The 17,815-nt window shown below is 40.0% G+C and overlaps 1 protein-coding gene across 5 annotated transcripts in view; it reads left to right on the top strand.

The window, feature by feature from the left end:
• Positions 1-17,815, top strand: part of LOC129767476 (unconventional myosin IC) — a 97,350-nt gene that overhangs the window by 52,330 nt on the left and 27,205 nt on the right. The window contains exon 1 of one of the 5 annotated variants that reach the window (XM_055768434.1): positions 10,745-10,895. The exons of the other annotated variants lie outside the window; for them this stretch is intronic. Coding sequence (XP_055624409.1) covers positions 10,891-10,895 — 5 coding nt within the window. The 5' untranslated portion in view covers positions 10,745-10,890. Of the gene's footprint in view, positions 1-10,744; positions 10,896-17,815 lie in introns of those variants that run through there. 5 annotated transcript variants of the gene reach the window in all.

Raw genomic sequence — 17,815 nt, forward strand, 5'->3', positions numbered from 1 at the left:
ATATAATATTACAGCGGTACTGGGTCTCTAAATTCAAAATAAATTAAAAATGTCCAAAGGCCAAAACATTATTTTTTTACGCAACCATCTCAAAAATTCAAGATAAAATTACGCTACATGTGAAAAAACAACACATACGGACGCAATTAAATAAAAATCAGAGCAAAAGTGGTTTTTTTTTAAAATTCCGAAATGCCTGGAAATATATATATATATTTTTTTTTTGTACTGCGAAAAACATTCTAAAAATCTGAAAAAAAATCACATATATCTAAATTAGACGTAGGAAGAAATTTAAATACAAACTAAAGTAGTACTGAATCTCAAAATAAAAAACAATAACATCTAATTTAAAATTAAAATAACAATTGATTCAAATTTTTAGCATTTGATTTTTTGATGAAAAAATTGTTTGGAAATATTGATCGATACACCTTATTAAGATGTACTTTAGTATTTTTTTCATATCTTTGTCTCAAAGCTATTAAGAATGGCATTAAAAAACGAAAAGGTGCATTTTTTACCATAGATCCTATGTTGTACCATATAAGAACTCAAATATATGGTACTACTGTCAAAATTTCTTATTTAGTACCCTATACAATGTTTTCAATACAGCTGGTGATTTGGTTTGGGGGCACATTTTACTTCCTTACCCAGCCAGACCCTTTGGAATTATAAAAAACATATATTTTTTTGTACCGCGCAACACTGAGAAAAATCACACATACAGTGGAGCCCCGATTATCCGCCAGCGTCATCTCCAAAACTGAAAAAAATAGATCCAAATATCGCAAAACTCTTTTTACCTCATAACTTTTTGTCACTTTCATGAAATGTATCGTGTTTATATGTGTGAGCTGCTGGTGTAGTAATGTATCAAACGAATACACTGTTGTAGCATTTTTATGTTCGTTTGCTTCAAAAAGGCCAATGCGCACTTTTTCCCCGTGCGCACCTTTGCCCCGCACTACTCTACTGAATCTCTAAATCCAAAAAATTATTTCAAAATTTCAATATTTTTTTAGTACTTCAATTTTTGATGATTTTTCTTGATACACTGTAGTGAGATGCATATTCAGTATTTTGTTTCAAATTTATAACTCGAAGATTTTGAAGATGGCTTGAAATAAACGAAAAAGTACGATTTTCACTATAGATCCTATGTTAAACCACATAGGGGTTCAAAAAAAAAACCGCCAAAATATCTTATTTAATATCCTATATCTATATCGAAAATTAAACTTAATTTTTCTTTAAAATAGGTATGAATAGCCTCCATAATTTCCAACAAGACACCCATACATCGGAAGAATGCCATCTCAGTGAATTTAGAATAGCAATGCATTAGGGATAAATTTGCCGTCAGCATTAGCGCATTATGGTTGACCATCTATAATTGTGCAATACTATACATTACCGGTACTTTCTAGTGCAACCTACAGAAAGCTACAATGTCGAGTAAAGATTATGCAAGCTCTCTCTCTCTTCTGACAAGGCTGTGTATAAGAACGTGTATACCCAATCCGCAGCGGCGTTATTCAAGTGATATAAGTTGTACATTGATGAGTGTTTGATGCGTTTTGAATGAATTTTCGCCCGCTGTTATAAGAGAATGCCTATCAAAAAGCCTCCCAATGCGTTAATTCCAAATAAATTTTTCCATCTATCAATCGGTTCATAATCGACTTGTACTGCTGATCGTCGAAATGGGTTACTAACTTGTTGAATCGCATGCATACAATGTATGCAGCCATGTTTATGATATATCGTTACAATTTCAATCAACACGCTCGCGGATACAATAAATGAAAATGACTTATGAATCGTAATGCAATCATGTTAACTTCAAACACTACCCGTTCGTATAATTGTATAATTCTGAAGTGAAATGTAAACTCCAAGAAAAACAACGTGACATCCCGGCCATATTTGCACCCTATCACGTACGCAGTTCTTTGATAGTATTATCAATTGATTCGATGGAAAAATATATGGCGTGTACCGATTGACATCAACGCCAGCCAATAGAGACAAAAATCACCCGGAATAGTCCACTCGAAGGTTCAATTTAGAACAAAAAGTGTAGGCCACATTGTTTCATGAACGAACGCCTTGCCATAATCTCCAAGGTGTCGATGACTAACAACATCTCTCTTGCGGTCGCTAATAACCACACTGTGCTATTGTGCCTGTGCCTGTGCACTTCTTCGGGTAATTTCAGATTGTGTTGTCCGGACGGTTATTTACTTTTTATCACACTAGGGTGCGATATTGTGAGGCAGCAAAAAGCGAAAAAAAGAATCTATTTGCGAAAACGTCGTATGTATGCGCGAACATCTCGCGCGAATGGCGTTTATGGGGGTGACTTTGTTTATTATCAGTGCACACGCTTACGTCGGTCTTTACTGTTCGATACCCGGGGATAAGATTGAGTTGTGGTCATTTGATGAAATGAAATGAAATTGATATTGTACGCTGGGAGAAAATGAAACAGGACTGTTGAATGTGAGCTTGACAAAGCTTTAGGCGATTTATAGAATTCAGACTGCTTTGTCAAATGACTAGAACTGCGTAAGATAAGGAAAAAATGAAACATTGACATTGAATGTGGAATGAACAAAAATTGGTCGACTCAAATTTGATTTTTTTGCGTTTAAAAATCCTTAACCCGTCCCTTTTTGTAGGTAAAGCATAAGCGTAACATAAGCATAAGCAAATTTCTTATTATTCTAACGCCTCCTTGGCAAAATCCAAATCGACTGTGACAAACGTTGTTGAAATGATCTTCTCCCAACCTGACAACTTTTAGTAAATCACACCCAAAATATATATTAAGCACATTTTTTGACATCAAAATTTTGACTTTCAAAATTGTACGTTGTATCGAATTGTACGTTATATTGAAGCATAATAACTCAGGAACATTTTTATGTTGTTGTTTAAGTTTGAGTTTGAGTAAATAATGATGAAAAAGTTCAACTAGAAAATGAAGCCACCCTTTCTCATGATGTTTTCCTTCATACTGTTGATTAAAGCTTGACTCATTTAGAATCCGGAATCATAAAACCAGTTGTATCTCGGGATTGGTTGAAAAAACAAAAAAAATCTTATATCAAAATATAGATAATTTATTGTTCTTTCAGAAAAAAATACTGTGGAAATTATTCCTTTACAATGTTGATGAATTTTCGTACTTTTCATCGGATACCTCCATCAACGGTTGGACTCTCTGTTGGTCATTCTCGGCGGCCATTTTATTTCAAGATCTCTTAATATCTGCAGCATTTCGAGTCACGTTGGCACCAATTTCGCAATTCCGCTTCACAATTGCCCAAGATTTTTCGATTGGTCGGGAAGGGGGGTCGATTTGGAGGATTGAGGTCTTTTTCAATGTAATCGATCCCATTGTCACGGGGTACCACTGCTTACAAAATCTGACCAAAACTTCAACGGGAGTTTCTGCAGGCACTCTCTCCTATTCATTTTCACACCTTGGCTTCTGATCGTATGTTCCACTAAGACGCATCCTTTGACCCATCAGAACAACACTTGCACGTCCACGAAAGCGTTTCAGTACATCATGCACTGTCAATTTCGTGATTTGAGTACCTGACCACGTCGGATTTTTAATGTGGGTGTCTTCTCTCGGCATTCATCCTGCACAAATTTTTCAAAACGGAACGGATCAACGTAAAATTTTTACCGTCGAAAGATACAGGTTTTCGAAACAATTTGCTGTCAAAATATTTGAGATACGCCTACTACGACCGATGGTATAAAATGAAATGGCATTCCGGATTCTAACTGAATCGAATCCTAAGGGTAAATAGATAAAATGACCGCTTGGGCCTTCATTCGTCAGCACAAATGTTCAAGTCCTACTGCAGAGCATGTAATGCAAAAATGCAAATTTGATTTGGAAGTCCTTGTTATGGGCTATGGTTTCAAACATGAGACTATAATCAGCTTCTTCAGAATTCACAATACACAGGTCGATTGTTTATATGGGGCTTCCAATGCTCTTATTAAAATTCGGGAACCTATACCCTGGCCACCGAGTGTCCTTTGTTGAACCTGTGAGATTGACATGAAACTCTCAGTACCAATTCCGAAAATATTTTTTACACATTGAAAATGAGTACGTTATATCGAAATAAAATGTACGTTATATCGAGGGTACGTTATATACAAGTTCCCCTGTATATGTCATAGCAAAATAAGGGACGCTTTGCAAATTAGCAGGCATCAAAAATTCCATATTAAATACAGTTGTTTTCGCTCTACGTTTTACGCTCAGAAAAAAAATCCCGTATATACTTGTAAGAAACATTTTTTTTTCATAATGTGGTGTAATATTCTTGCGCTTTGGTATAACGACACCTGTGGATAGCGTCGCTGTGTGGAAAAGCCTTACACCCAGCCGGCCTTGGTTAAATCCTTTCTTGGCATCGTATGGATCTTTTTAAGGTACAATTCCAAAGCTGACATTCAGTCTGAGAGAACGGAAAATCTGCTCCATACATACAAACATTTTAACACTCTTCAAAATAGGTGCCCTTGTTTGTGCATTTGACGATATATATATATATATATATATATATATATATATATATATATATAAATGGAAATGTTGTCTGTCTGTCTTTCTGTCTTTATATCTGTCTGATTCTTATGGACTCGAAAACTACTGAACCGATCGACATGAAAATTGGTATGTAGGGGTTTTTGGGGTCGGGGAAGGTTCTTATGATAGTTCGTGGCAGCCCCTCCCCTCTCTCTAAGGGGGGCTGCCATACAAATGAAACACAAATTTCTGCATTGTTCGAGAATTAATCAAGCAAACGAAACCAAATTTGGAATGTGGAGGTTTCTGGGGTGCAATCAATGTATCTATGGTGGCTAGACACTCCTCCCTCTGGAGCCGATCTGGCGTAGTGGTAACATCCATACCTCTCACGCTGAAGATCACGAGTTCAATTCTCACTCCCAACATTCTTCCAAAATTGGAAGTAAAAAGTGACGAACCAGCCAAAAGTGTTGAAACTATAATACAGATATAAAAAAAAATAATAAAAAAAAAAAAAAAGATGGTTCTCAAATGGGGATCAACACTAGGGTAGGAGCCTACCTGTTGGTCTCAAATGTTCCTATCTCACGCTTCCACGAAGATCATATGACGACATTTTTAGATCGGGCGTGAACTGGAAACACACACCTGGTCTTGGCTCCGAGAACGGGTGTCGAAAGTGGCTAAGTGAGGGGGTGCGAGCGAGTCAGAGCGCTATATCTCTCCCGGGGAAGGCCTCCCGGGTCATGGAGGCCTGCCAACCCGCTGTCTCCCGGGCAAAGGAGATACACCCAGACAATGGAGCTAAGGTCAAGACGAATACTACGAATGCGATCACCCGAGGAGGGTCCCCGAACTGGAGCTGGTCCTGGAACGGGCGTAAGAGCGAGCGGCCAGCGGCTGGAGGGCGATGTGCAAGAGCGGGCCACCAGCCGGGTTCAACCCGAAGAGCTACCGCCACACGGAAACAGCAGCCATCGACATCACCAACGAAACGCTGCGCCTACGAGGCGTGTTGCGACTGTCAGACGACAGTCGTCCACACTTGTGGGTACTACTAGGCGACGGATCATGTGGACACACGAAGTGAATGAATTCGTGATCCGCGCCTATTACATCTGCACTGCTTTGGAGACGGACATGAGCGGTCGCCCTCGAATACTCGCAATGTTCGAGGAAGCGTATCCAGAGTTCGTCGGGAGGCTTGACCAAAACGCGATGAACGCGAGGCGTAGAGCGATTGTACGCAACAATATGCTCTCCCAAACGCAAGTCGACGAGATCAAGCAGCAGGTGCAGAGAGAACTAAGCTCCAGAACAAGCAGAGCAAACGATGTGTCGAGACGAAGTTCAGTACGGCTGAGCAATTCATTCGCGAGTGGGGCACGCGAATCAGCACCAGTGGAGGCCACAGTACAACAACCCCCTGAGCCGGAAGATCCACAGCCAGATCAACAACTACTACGCGATCTGGTCTTCCATTACGACGAGGCGATCTCACAGTTCCGCGACACGGACCCTTTGTCGCGCCCCAGGATCCCGAAGTTGCAGCATTCCCGCAGGCTGACAAGTGCAGTAAAGCTCATGAACGAGCACGTTCTTCCGCTGCACTTGGTTGATGCTGAGAACATGGAAGAGCTGCAACTGAAAGTTTACTGTGCTGCTGTGGCGACCGCCAAAAGTTTAGGATACCGTATTAGGCCAAGAGGCGGACTGCTCCAACATCTCCGTGAAAGGCGTGAGCCTCCATGGCGAAGGAGATTGGAGCAACGGATCCTAAACAAGCGCGCCGCAATTGGAAGACTGATGGCGTACAAAAGAGGCAGCAGATCGGTGAAATTATGTCGCCAAGTTGCTGTGATCGTGCGGCCTACTGAACTTCGCCAGCTGGGAGCTCACCAGCTGACGGAAAAACTCGACACACTGGTACAGCAATTGAGCGTCCTAACTAAACGGCTGAAACGTTACTCTGACTCTGCAAAGCGCCAGGAACAAAATCGGATGTTCAGAGATAACGAAAAAGCGTTCTACGACCACATTAGCGACGAGAAGCCCGACTACCACGAAGGTTTGCCAGATATTAGCGATGTGACGAACTTCTGGGCTGGTATTTGGGAAACCCCAGTACAACATCGCGAAGGGCAAATGTGGTTAAGACGGGAGGAGGAGAGTTGTGGTGAAATTGGAGAGATGCCAGCTATCATCGTCGGAGAGAACGATGTCCGCGAAGCCTCGCGGTACCTGAGGAACTGGGCAGCACCGGGCCCCGATGGTGTCCAGAACTTTTGGCACAAGAAGCTGACCGTCGCACATCCAAAGATAGCTGAGTGCTTCAACAAGGTGCTACGTGACCCACACAACCTTCCTGAATTCGCCACCCGTGGCGTCACCTTCCTCCTCCCGAAAGACAGCAACACATTGAACCCATCAAAGTACAGACCGATAACGTGCCTATCGAGTCTGTACAAAATACTGAGCAGCATAATTACCGCCAAAGTTTCTGCTCACTGCGAACAGCATCACATCATCGCAGAAGAGCAGAAAGGATGCAGGAAAAATACGCATGGCTGCAAAGACCAGGCCATCATCGACGCAGCGATAGTCGGCCAGGCGGTATATAACCAGCGGAACCTAAGTATGGCCTACATCGATTACAGGAAGGCTTATGACTCCATACCTCACTCGTTTCTCGTCCCGGTATTGGAGCTCTACAAAATTGATCCCGTCGTCGTTAGGTTCCTGCAGCATGCGATGAGGCAGTGGAGTACGTCTCTGCACCTCAGTGATGGGGAAAATGTGTTGCAGTCTAGAACGCTGCAGATAAAGAGGGGGATATTCCAAGGCGACTCTTTCAGCCCGCTTTGGTTTTGTCTGGCACTGATACCTTCTACATGGATGATCTCAAGGTCTACGCTGATTCACGTCTGCGTCTAGGTGTAGCTATCCGGGTTGTCGAAGACATAAGCAGGGACATCTGCATGGAGTTCGGCCTCGACAAGTGCCGCTGTGTCCATCTGCTGAAAGGGCAGCTTACCGAATCCGGAGGTTACGAGGTCTATGACGGCGAGTTCATAAGAGACATGGTTCGTGGCGAATCCTATAAATATCTTGGATTCCGACAGCTCACCGGGATTCGCCACTCCGACATCAAGACGGAGCTGCGAGACAAGTTCTTGAGTCGAGTGAACTGTGTCCTGAGGACATTCCTCAACGCGGGGAACAAGGTACGCGCGATCAACACATTCGCGGTTCCCCTGCTGACCTTCAGTTTTGGTGTAGTCAAATGGAGCAAAACTGACCTAGAGGACCTTGAGAGGAGGATGAGGAAAGCATTCAAAGAGGCCGGAATGCACCATCCTCAATCGGCACTGGAGAGAGTTTCACTGCCACGCAAAGAAGGGGGACTTGGAATAGTCGTCATATCTGCACTGTGTGTTGCCCAGGTACGACAACTGCGCGAGTACTTCGCAGAACGCGCCAACCAAAACGCGCTATACCGGGCTGTCTGCGCCGCCGACAGAGGATACAGCGCTCTGCACTTGGCGCAAGCGGAGTACCAACTCAACTGCAATCTGCAGACAGTGGAGGAGAAGATTGCAGCTTGGAAGCAGAAGGCAGTGCATGGTGCCCACCCCCATCAACTGGACCGGCCACACGTCGACAAGGCCGCATCTAATCTGTGGCTAACGCGTGGTGAACTCTCTTCAGTAGTAGAAGCCGACATGATAGCCATCCAGGACAGGATAATGCCGACGAGAAACTGCAGGCGGTACGTTTGGCATCAAGACGTTGATGACATTTGCCGGATGTGCCATCAACCAGGTGAAAACATAGAGCACATTATGGGAGGCTGTCCCGTTTTGGCCAACGCAGCCTACCCCGAGCGCCACAACAACGTGGCCCGTATTGTTCATCGACAACTGGCGCTCCAATGTGCTCTACTGGAAGACAACGTACCAAACTACCGGTACCTGCCTGCACCTGTCCTGGAAAATGACCGTTTCAAGTTGTACTGGGATCGCACTGTTCTGACCGACCTCTCGATCCACCACAACCGCCCAGATATAATGGTTTACGACAAGAGCGACCGCAAAGTCACCATCATCGATGTCGCTATACCACTGAACCAGAATCTGGAGGAGACCCACGGTCGCAAAATCTGCAAGTACCGACCATTGGCCGTGGAGCTCAAGGAACTGTGGGGGCTAAGGGAGGTCCCAAGAATTGTTCCAGTCGTTCTCTCTGGAACTGGAATTGTCCCGAAGACACTTCTGGAAGCGCTAAAGGTGTTGAACATGGAGAAGGAATTGGCCGGCATCCAAAAGTCGGTCATCCTTAGCACCTGCGCGATTGTCCGACAATTTCTCGGTCAGGACTGAAACAGCACGAGCATGCAGATACGTGCATTCCGCAGAGCCTAGTCTTTGGCATTCAGAAGCCCGGGGGCAGGTGAAAATTCTGGCTAGGTTCGCCTAGTTAAGAAGTGAGATAAGTCTGCCAAAAAAAGACACTCCTCCCCCTTCTCTAAGGAGGTGCTTCCATACAAATGAAACGAAAATTTCTGCATAACTCGAGAACTAATCAAGCAAATGGAGCAAAATTTGGCATGTGAAGGTTTTAGGTGGTAAGAAACGTTTCTATGGAGAGTAAACACTCCTCCCCCTCTCTAGGGGGGCTTCCATACAAATGAAACACAAATTTCTGCATAGCTCGAAAACTAATCAAGAATATGGAGCCAAATTAAGCATATGAAGGTTTTAGGGTGCAATAAACGTTTCTATGGTAAATAGACACTCCTCCCCTTTCTCTAAGGAGGAGCTGCCATACGAATGAAACACAAATTTCTGCATAACTTGAGAACTAATCAAGCAAATGGAGCAAAATTTGGCATGTGAAGATTTAAGGGGGCAAGAAACGTTTCTAAGATGATCAGACACTCCTCCCCCTTCTCTAAAGAGGAGCTGCCATACGAATGAAACACAAATTTCTGCATAACTCGAGAACTAATCAAGAAAATGGAGCAAAATTTGGCATGTGAAGGTTTTGGAGGGCAATAAATATTTCTATGGTGGTTAGGCACTGCTCTCCCTTCTCTAAGGGGGGGCTGCCATACGAATGAAACACAAATTTCTTCATACCTCGAAAACCAATCAAGCAAAGTTTGGCCAAATTTGGCATGTGAATGTTTTAGGGGGCAAGAAACATTTCAGTGGTGAGTAGAGACTCCTCCCCCCTCTCTAAGGGGGGGCTGCCATATAAATGAAGCATGAATTTCTGCATAACTCAAGAACTAATCAAGAAAATGGAATCAAACTTGGCATATAGAGATTTTAGGGATCGATGAACGATTCTATGGTGGTTCGACACTGCTCCCTCCTCTCTAAGGGGAGGCTGCCATACAAATGAAACACAAATTTCTGCATACCTCGAGAACTAATCAAGAAAAAGTGGAAATGCATTTTAATGTGATAAAACACACTTCTATATAGTCTCCTTTCTAAATAAATAAAAATGGATCGCCGAATGTGTCGGTAAGAGCAAAGCTCGAGGAAGGAATTGTCCGATTTAGGGCTGTCTTTATTCTATCATATTCTCTGTATCAAACATTTATTCCATGTAACGGAGAAACATGTTATTTGCAAGTGGTTGGAAAATTTTGAACGAGAATTGTGTCTGAAAATAATCCCTCAATAATAATATTATAATGACGGATTTTGGTAGAAGTACTACGAATTTTATAGTGAAAGGTAATTTTAAAGGGTAGATTAGAAGATCAATCAATGAACAGTTCTGCGATTGGACCCATGAACGTGCGCTTAGTAAGAAAACGTGATTGTTTGAAGGTATTGATAACGAAAAATAAATTTTGGGCGGGACGAAGTTTGCCGAGTCAGCTAGTAACACAATAAAAAAGCATCTTTTCTACCAATGCTAGTTTGGATCCATTAAATAAAAAAAAGCTTTCTTGTTAAGGTTCTGATTCAGCAGACGTTTGCCGAATTACTCAAGGAGAAATTCCATTCCCCGGTTTAGGGAGATTACTCTGTTGTTCAAATACACGAGTACCAGCGGGAACCGGCAAGAATTTGAAAATTGTGAGTTCTAGTATAACGTTTCTTCTTGCACAAGAAACTTCAATCCAGAAATTGGAACAAATCCTTAAAGATTTTGGATATAACAAAGTGCCCTCAACCATCATTAATTTCCACAACGCTAGAATATTCCAGTTCAAACATTTACAAACGACGCATCACGTTTAGCGTATATCGTATGTGAATTTCTTCACATCGATCTAAAATCGAAGTTGAAGACCTACCAAAATGACGTAAGTTCAGAATAATTTCAATCTTCAACTTTTATTTCCACAGTATTTAGATAACAGCAAACAATTTGCTCCGAAAGTATAGAACGGAGAACGCAATCGGAGGATTATCCAATCCTTCGGACCGTTCAATCAAGTACTCCGCCACGTACAAGATGGAATTTACAACTAATTTATAGTTTTCCTCGCCGGGCAAGACTTGGACACCAGGTACAACCAGTGAGTGCGCTTTTACTTTCGCGCTCATCAAATGGGGAAGTCGGTATCGGTGTAAACAGCGGAGAAGAACATTGCGAAATGAAAAAAAAACACACACATTACAATTGCATCCCAATTACCGTTTAACCGAGCGGATTGGATTTAACAGGCAGATGTAAATGGTGGTATCAGGGGTACTAACTTCTCATTACAAGATCGAAATAGCCGACGGTCACGCCAACGTTGATGAATAGGCCTACCGAATCTAGGCACAGGAGTGAATTCCAGCGGTGCCATTTTATGTGGTGTGAGGGCATGACACAATGGAGGTCTCGCAAAAAGCTAGAAGTGTTAAGCAATCAAGGTTTTGGACATGTTTCTCTCGAATGGTTCAACAATTTCGGATTTAAAAAGTTCTAAAAAAGTTGCAATTTTGTTCAATAATAAAAAAATGAGTACGCTTCGATTTTTGTGAGAATACAACCTGAGTCATGATTACGGTATGACATTTTTATCTTTAATCTTATCTCGATGTGTCGAATCGATCATTACACGTCTTATGTTGCGTTCCTATTATGTGAGCAAATAAATAATGAACAACTTGCCATAATAAATATCATAAAAATATGATTTTAATATTACGATGATATATGGCATTTTTTTTGCAAAATTTAGGCATTCGTTAGTTTAGAATTTTACAGGGACTAAGCTCTACGGAATTCACGTTTCTGCATGCTTGGCCAAGGAGTTGTCAGACATTCGCACAGTTGGTTCAGTAAAACAGTGACGTCAATGTGGTGATTTTGCGGTCACTTTTGTCGTAGACAAAAATATCTGACCGATTTTTGTGGAATGGATCCCTCAGAACAGTACTATCTCAATAGAACTTGAAAAGGGTATTTTCCAGGACAAGTGCTGGCTGGTACCGATATGATGTCTTCGTATTTCAATTAACCTTATGTATACCTCATTTTTTGTAGTGTGAAGTCATATTCCGATAGGCATTTGACGCGCAAAAGTTAGTAGATTACCTGATTTAAGAAAAGTTCTTACAACATTCACAGCTCCATCAAACAAGTTTTTGATTGTATTTCAGTGATTGAAAGACGAAGTAGGGTAGGGCGGGGCTAGTTGATCATAGGGATAAGTTGGTCAGTGACGATATCTTGGAATTCGAGCGTCCAAAAAATTAGCGATCTATGGATGAAAAATAGCGATGTGCTGATACAATAAAATAAGCAAATTGGAAAAACTTAAAGGTTAAAAAATACGGACATAGTTCCGATTTTGCCAAAAATTATTCACGGTTTGCGCATTATAAAATGTGTTCTAAAACTGGTTAATAACCATGAAAAAAACGGCTCAAACGTAAAACAAAGGTTTACTGTACGTATTAGCTTTAAGTGTTAATGGAAATCGCTTTTAAAATTTTTTTTGTTTGAATTTGAATTTGAATATTGAATTTTCACGAATATTCTTTTTCATATATAGAGGGGCTAGTTGGTCATAAAAATTGCTCGTTTGAGAACAACGCATATAAAATTTTCAGACATGCCGTGTTTCATTACGCAAGCTATAAATAAATATAGAAAGCATATGTTTTACTGCTAAATCCAGTGTATTTGAAACGAGACATTCACCACACAAACCACTTGCAATATAATTGTCATATTTATATTTTGTGCTGTAAAATTTTCATTAAATATAATAAACGCACACATTGAATATCAGAACTCACAATATTGCATTGAGTAATGTAGCATAGCTGGAGGCTATTTCTATATACTTTGGGCGAACGGTACAATTATAATCAAAATAAATGCAAGCAAGAATGCAAGCGGTTTAGCGTCGCAGGGATGCCAGGTGATTTTTTTCAAAAGTCTGGACATGGTACGAGAAAATGTCTTCACCATAATCTCGGAGGAAAGTTCTTCACAAAAAAACGGAACTGAGATAACTCTATTTGTTTATTTCAGCTTTGAAATTTTGGTTGTAACTCGAACCATATCCATGAAACTAATTGTAGAAAAGGTATGTAACCGGAAAACCTTCGATTTGTGAAGTGGTCGTTTGAAAGAACTAGGTTAATCTATTGTATAGTGGGGCCAAAATAATAGAAATTCAATGTCACAATCATTTGAATTTTTGAGCGCAAATGAACTAATGTCTTCTAGAGACAATCTGTATTCAGACCGCTTCGTTCGCTGAGACTGAAGCCCTGCTTTTTTGACGATATTTTCGGCCAATAGTTAGAATTTCATGGAAATACTATCTTTTACAATCCACGTACACTATCATACTGAAATGTCTTCACATATTTCATAATGTTTTCAAAATGTCTTCACCAAACCAAATGTCTTCAAAATGAAGACATGTCTTCAAGCCTGGAATCTCTGGTTCGCCATAAAGTGGAAGAGAGACGAAATCGCTAGAAAAGATTACCTGAATAATTTTTAACAACGATGATAATTTAAAATTTTCATTAATTTGTTTTTTTACTTGCTACATGATATTAGTAAACTGTTTTTGTTTTGATTTAATTAATTAATTAATAATGAAGGAAACTTCTAATGGAAAAACGTTTATTATTTGCTCAAAAAAACATACCTATTACTGACCAACTTACCCTGTGTGTGGGGTTAGTTGGTCAATTCATTCTGAGATATAAAGACGTTAAATAAAAGAAAAATGCTAAATAAATTATTCTCTGTTTATTTTTCATTGAAAGGGTAAAAGGTAAGCTTTATTGTGGTACATAACATTCTAACGCAAAAATTCGTACTATAAAGCTATAGCTAAATTTATTCAAAAATGACCAACTAGCCTCGCCCTATCCTACAGCGCCTTCAGTGGCAGTTGATGCTGTCCATTGTTCGAAAAAAGTATAAAGAACAAAGGTATTAAAATCTATCTTGAAACCGTTGAAGATGCTATTGAAAGACGCTTTAGTCGATTAACCCTCTAAGACCCAAATTTTTTATTTGTCTAAAAAATCCATTCCACTTTTATCTCGAATTTCCGACTCTCAACGTAAAATACTCCTAGCGGAAAGCTGCCAGCATAAAACCAATGTGTATGTGTGATAGATGAAAATATTCTAAGGACGTTCTAGTGGGGGTGAGCATCGAAAATAATGTCTGAATAATTTGAAAAGAAAATCCGTGAAGCCCGTCTAAAGGCGGGGTTAGGTTGTAGAGGGTTAACTTGATGAAACGAAATTGAATTGAATTTATAGTTTATTTTGCATCAACTGAACGATTTGAGTGGTCTTCGAAGCCGAAATGGTTGCGCATCCGCGTACTGCTAAGCAAACGATAGTGACTGTACTCAGAGCCCTAACTTTGTGTTGGCCTTCAAACATCTTCGTTTGTTGTTATAGAATAACTTCGTCTCTCTATTCACGCAAGCTCTGTAGCTTACAGCAAGAACCATCGGAATATATGTGCTAATAATAACACAAAAATGGAAACTGGAACTGTCCATTGGAACAATGAACAATGAATGAATTGATATCTCTGATTTTTCTCCCAACAGCTAGAAGATTCACTCAGTTTAACAAAATATCACAACATACACATAACATTATTGAGTAGCAGTTTACAATCGAACAAACTCAATATTTTGCCCGTGTAAAGGCAATATAAAGTGGGAAAAAACATTTTATTAATACAAGCGTGTAGTTTGCTCTTCTAATGATTGGATTATACGGTCAATAAAAGTAGCTTGGAGTCTAAAATAAAACTTAAATCCCTAATTTGTTTCGGCTCTTGTACTGTCTTATCTGCCAAAGTGTTTGTGATACAGTGCTGTTGGAAAAAAATTTCAAATTTAAAAAAAAAATGTAATTACTTTTCTTCTGGTTTGTCTCATTTATTTGAATTTGTACTCGATTCATGATGTTCATTGAGGGAGTTTTCGAATGTTTTACGAAATGTGACTCGACTATGAAGCGAGTTTCTAACTATTTTCTATTTATACAATAAGTATCTTTGGGACCTGGGACCGACACTGATATTGTGCAAACGCTCTTGAAGCGGGTTAAATGGAGAGCGCAACAAGAAAAAATCGGAGTTTAATGTGTTAACCGATTTATTTCAAACTGGATATGATCAAACTTTTATACTTTTGTCCATCGCATGAACTAATTTTATAATTATTTTTTTTAAACAAATGGCAACGTAATAGAAAACGCTTTAAAAACAATTTGTTTTATCAAACGAGAATTTTATTTTAAAAAAACATTTTGTTTTTGGCTTTCCGAGGTCCATACCATAATGGCATCTTTACTAATCTAGAATATTGTGTTTTTTTATCTGGTAAACATAAGAGCTGAGATCGTGTATGCTCTGTGCCCAGTTATACAATGATAATCTACGAGGTACGAAGGATGCATCCTAATGAACGACGAAACGGCCGCACAAATTATCCAACAGAGGACACCTGTTACAGCTTCTGTTATGACTAAACCATTGACATTCTTTGAGATATGTATTTAGAAAAACCTTTTGTAAGTGTTTTTTTACTTCAAGAGACCAAAATACTCCAATTTATTTATTTAACACTAGCTGACCTGGAAAACTTCGTCCCGCCCAAAATTTGTTTTGTGTTTTCAATACCTTCAAACATTCACGTTTTCTTACTATGAGCAAGTTCATGGGTCCAATTGCAGAACTGTTTATTAATTGATCTTCTATTCGTCCTCGTTGAATTTACTTTTTACTATAAAATTCCTATTGTTTCTAACAAAACTCATCATTATAATATCAGATTATTTTCAGACACAATTCTCGTTCAAGATTTTTCAACCACATGTAAATAACATGTTTCTCCGCTACATGGAATAAATGTTTTATACAGAAAATATGATAGAAAACAGTCCTAAATCGGACAATAAGCGGAGGCGATCTGGCGTAGTGATAACATCCATACCTCTCAAGCAGAGATCACGAGTTCAATTCTCACTCCCGACATTCTTCAAAAAATGGAAGTAAAAGTGACGAACCAGCCGAAATGTGTTGAAAGTCACTATAATAGAGAAAAAAAAATCGGACAATTCCTTCCCCGAGTTCTGCTCTTATCAACACATCTGGCGATCCCTTTTTTGGTATGGATAGAAGAAGATATAAGAGTGCGTTTCATCACATTAAAATCCATTTCGAGTTTCGAACAAAGATCAATTTCGCTAGCGCAAACATCAAATGGACTAACAGCACTTGTCACTATGTAATTGTAGAAGATATGGGAATTTAATTTTCCGAATTTCCCCTTTTTCCTTCAGAGTTTTCCCAAAATTTTCAATTGTTAGTTTGGTTGGAATATTTTTGGTTGAAATATGTGTAATATTTTTATGGGACCCCCTCTCCATTCCAGAGGAGGGAGGGGTGTCATACCATTAACCTCCACATGCCAAATTTGATTTCGCTTGCTTGATTAATTCTCGAGTAATTCAGCAATTTGTGTTTCATTTGTATGGCAGCCCTCCCCTTAGAGACGGGGGTGGAGAGTCTAACCATCATAGAAACATTTATTGCACCCTAAAACCTCAATATGCCCAATTTGGTTACATTTGCTTGATTAATTCTCGAGTAATGCAGAAATTTGTGTTTCATTTGTTTGGCAGTGGAGAGTCCAACTATCATAGAACTATTTATTGCACCCTAAAACCTCCACATGCCAAATCTGGTTTCATTTGCTTGATTATGTCGCGAGTAGTTCAGAAATTTGTGTTTCATTTGTATGGAAGCCCCCCTCTTAGAGGGGGGGGGGTGGAAAATCTAACCATCATAGAAACATTTATTGCACCCTAAAACCTTCACATGCGAAATTTGGTTTCATTTCCTTGAATAATTCTCGAGTAATGCAGAAATTTGTGTTTCATTTGTATGGCAGCTCCCGCTTAGAGAGGGGGGGGGGGTGGAGAAACTAACCATCATAGAAACATTTATTGCACCCTTAAACCTCCATATGCTTAATTTTGTTCCATTTGCGTGATTAGTTATTGAGTTATGCAGAAATTTGTGTTTCATTTGTATGGCAGCACCCCCTCAGAGAGGGGGGGGGGGGGGTGGAGAGTCTAACTACAATAGAAACATTTATTGCACACTAAAACCACAATATGCCTAATTTGGTTCCATTTGCTTAAATAATTCTCGAGTAATGCAGAAATTTGTGTCTCCTTGTATGGCAGCCCCCCCCCCCCTTAGAGAGGGGGGTGGAGGGTCTAACTACCATAGACATATTTATTGCACCCTAAAACCTCAATTGCCTAATTTGGTTTCATTTGCTTGAATAATTCTCGAGTAATGCAGAATTTTGTGTTTCATTTGTATGGCAGCTTAGCAACCCTTAGAGAGGAGGGAGGTGTCTCAAGATATCACGAAAACCTTCCCCGGGCCCAAAAACCCCCTACATACCAATTTTCGTGTTGATCGGTTGAGTAGTTTCCGAGTCCATAAGAATCAGACAGACAGACAGACAGACAGAAATCCATTTATATATATATATATATATGGATATTTCTCGGAGGATTCATGCGGTGAAAAATTTTCAGAGATGAAGGTATTTGTCTTTGTACGAACACAGGAGATTTTCTAGCGATCTCTGAATCATCCAACATCATGCGCGGATTACAATCCATGGATTTGAAGTTGTTAAGATGCAACGCAAGGGTTCCTTCTACCCCTCAGCGGCTGGATTTGTTTTATGCACCACATAATTCAGAATGG

This window comes from Toxorhynchites rutilus, chromosome 2, assembly GCF_029784135.1.
Source record: "Toxorhynchites rutilus septentrionalis strain SRP chromosome 2, ASM2978413v1, whole genome shotgun sequence".
Taxonomy (NCBI): domain Eukaryota; kingdom Metazoa; phylum Arthropoda; class Insecta; order Diptera; family Culicidae; genus Toxorhynchites; species Toxorhynchites rutilus.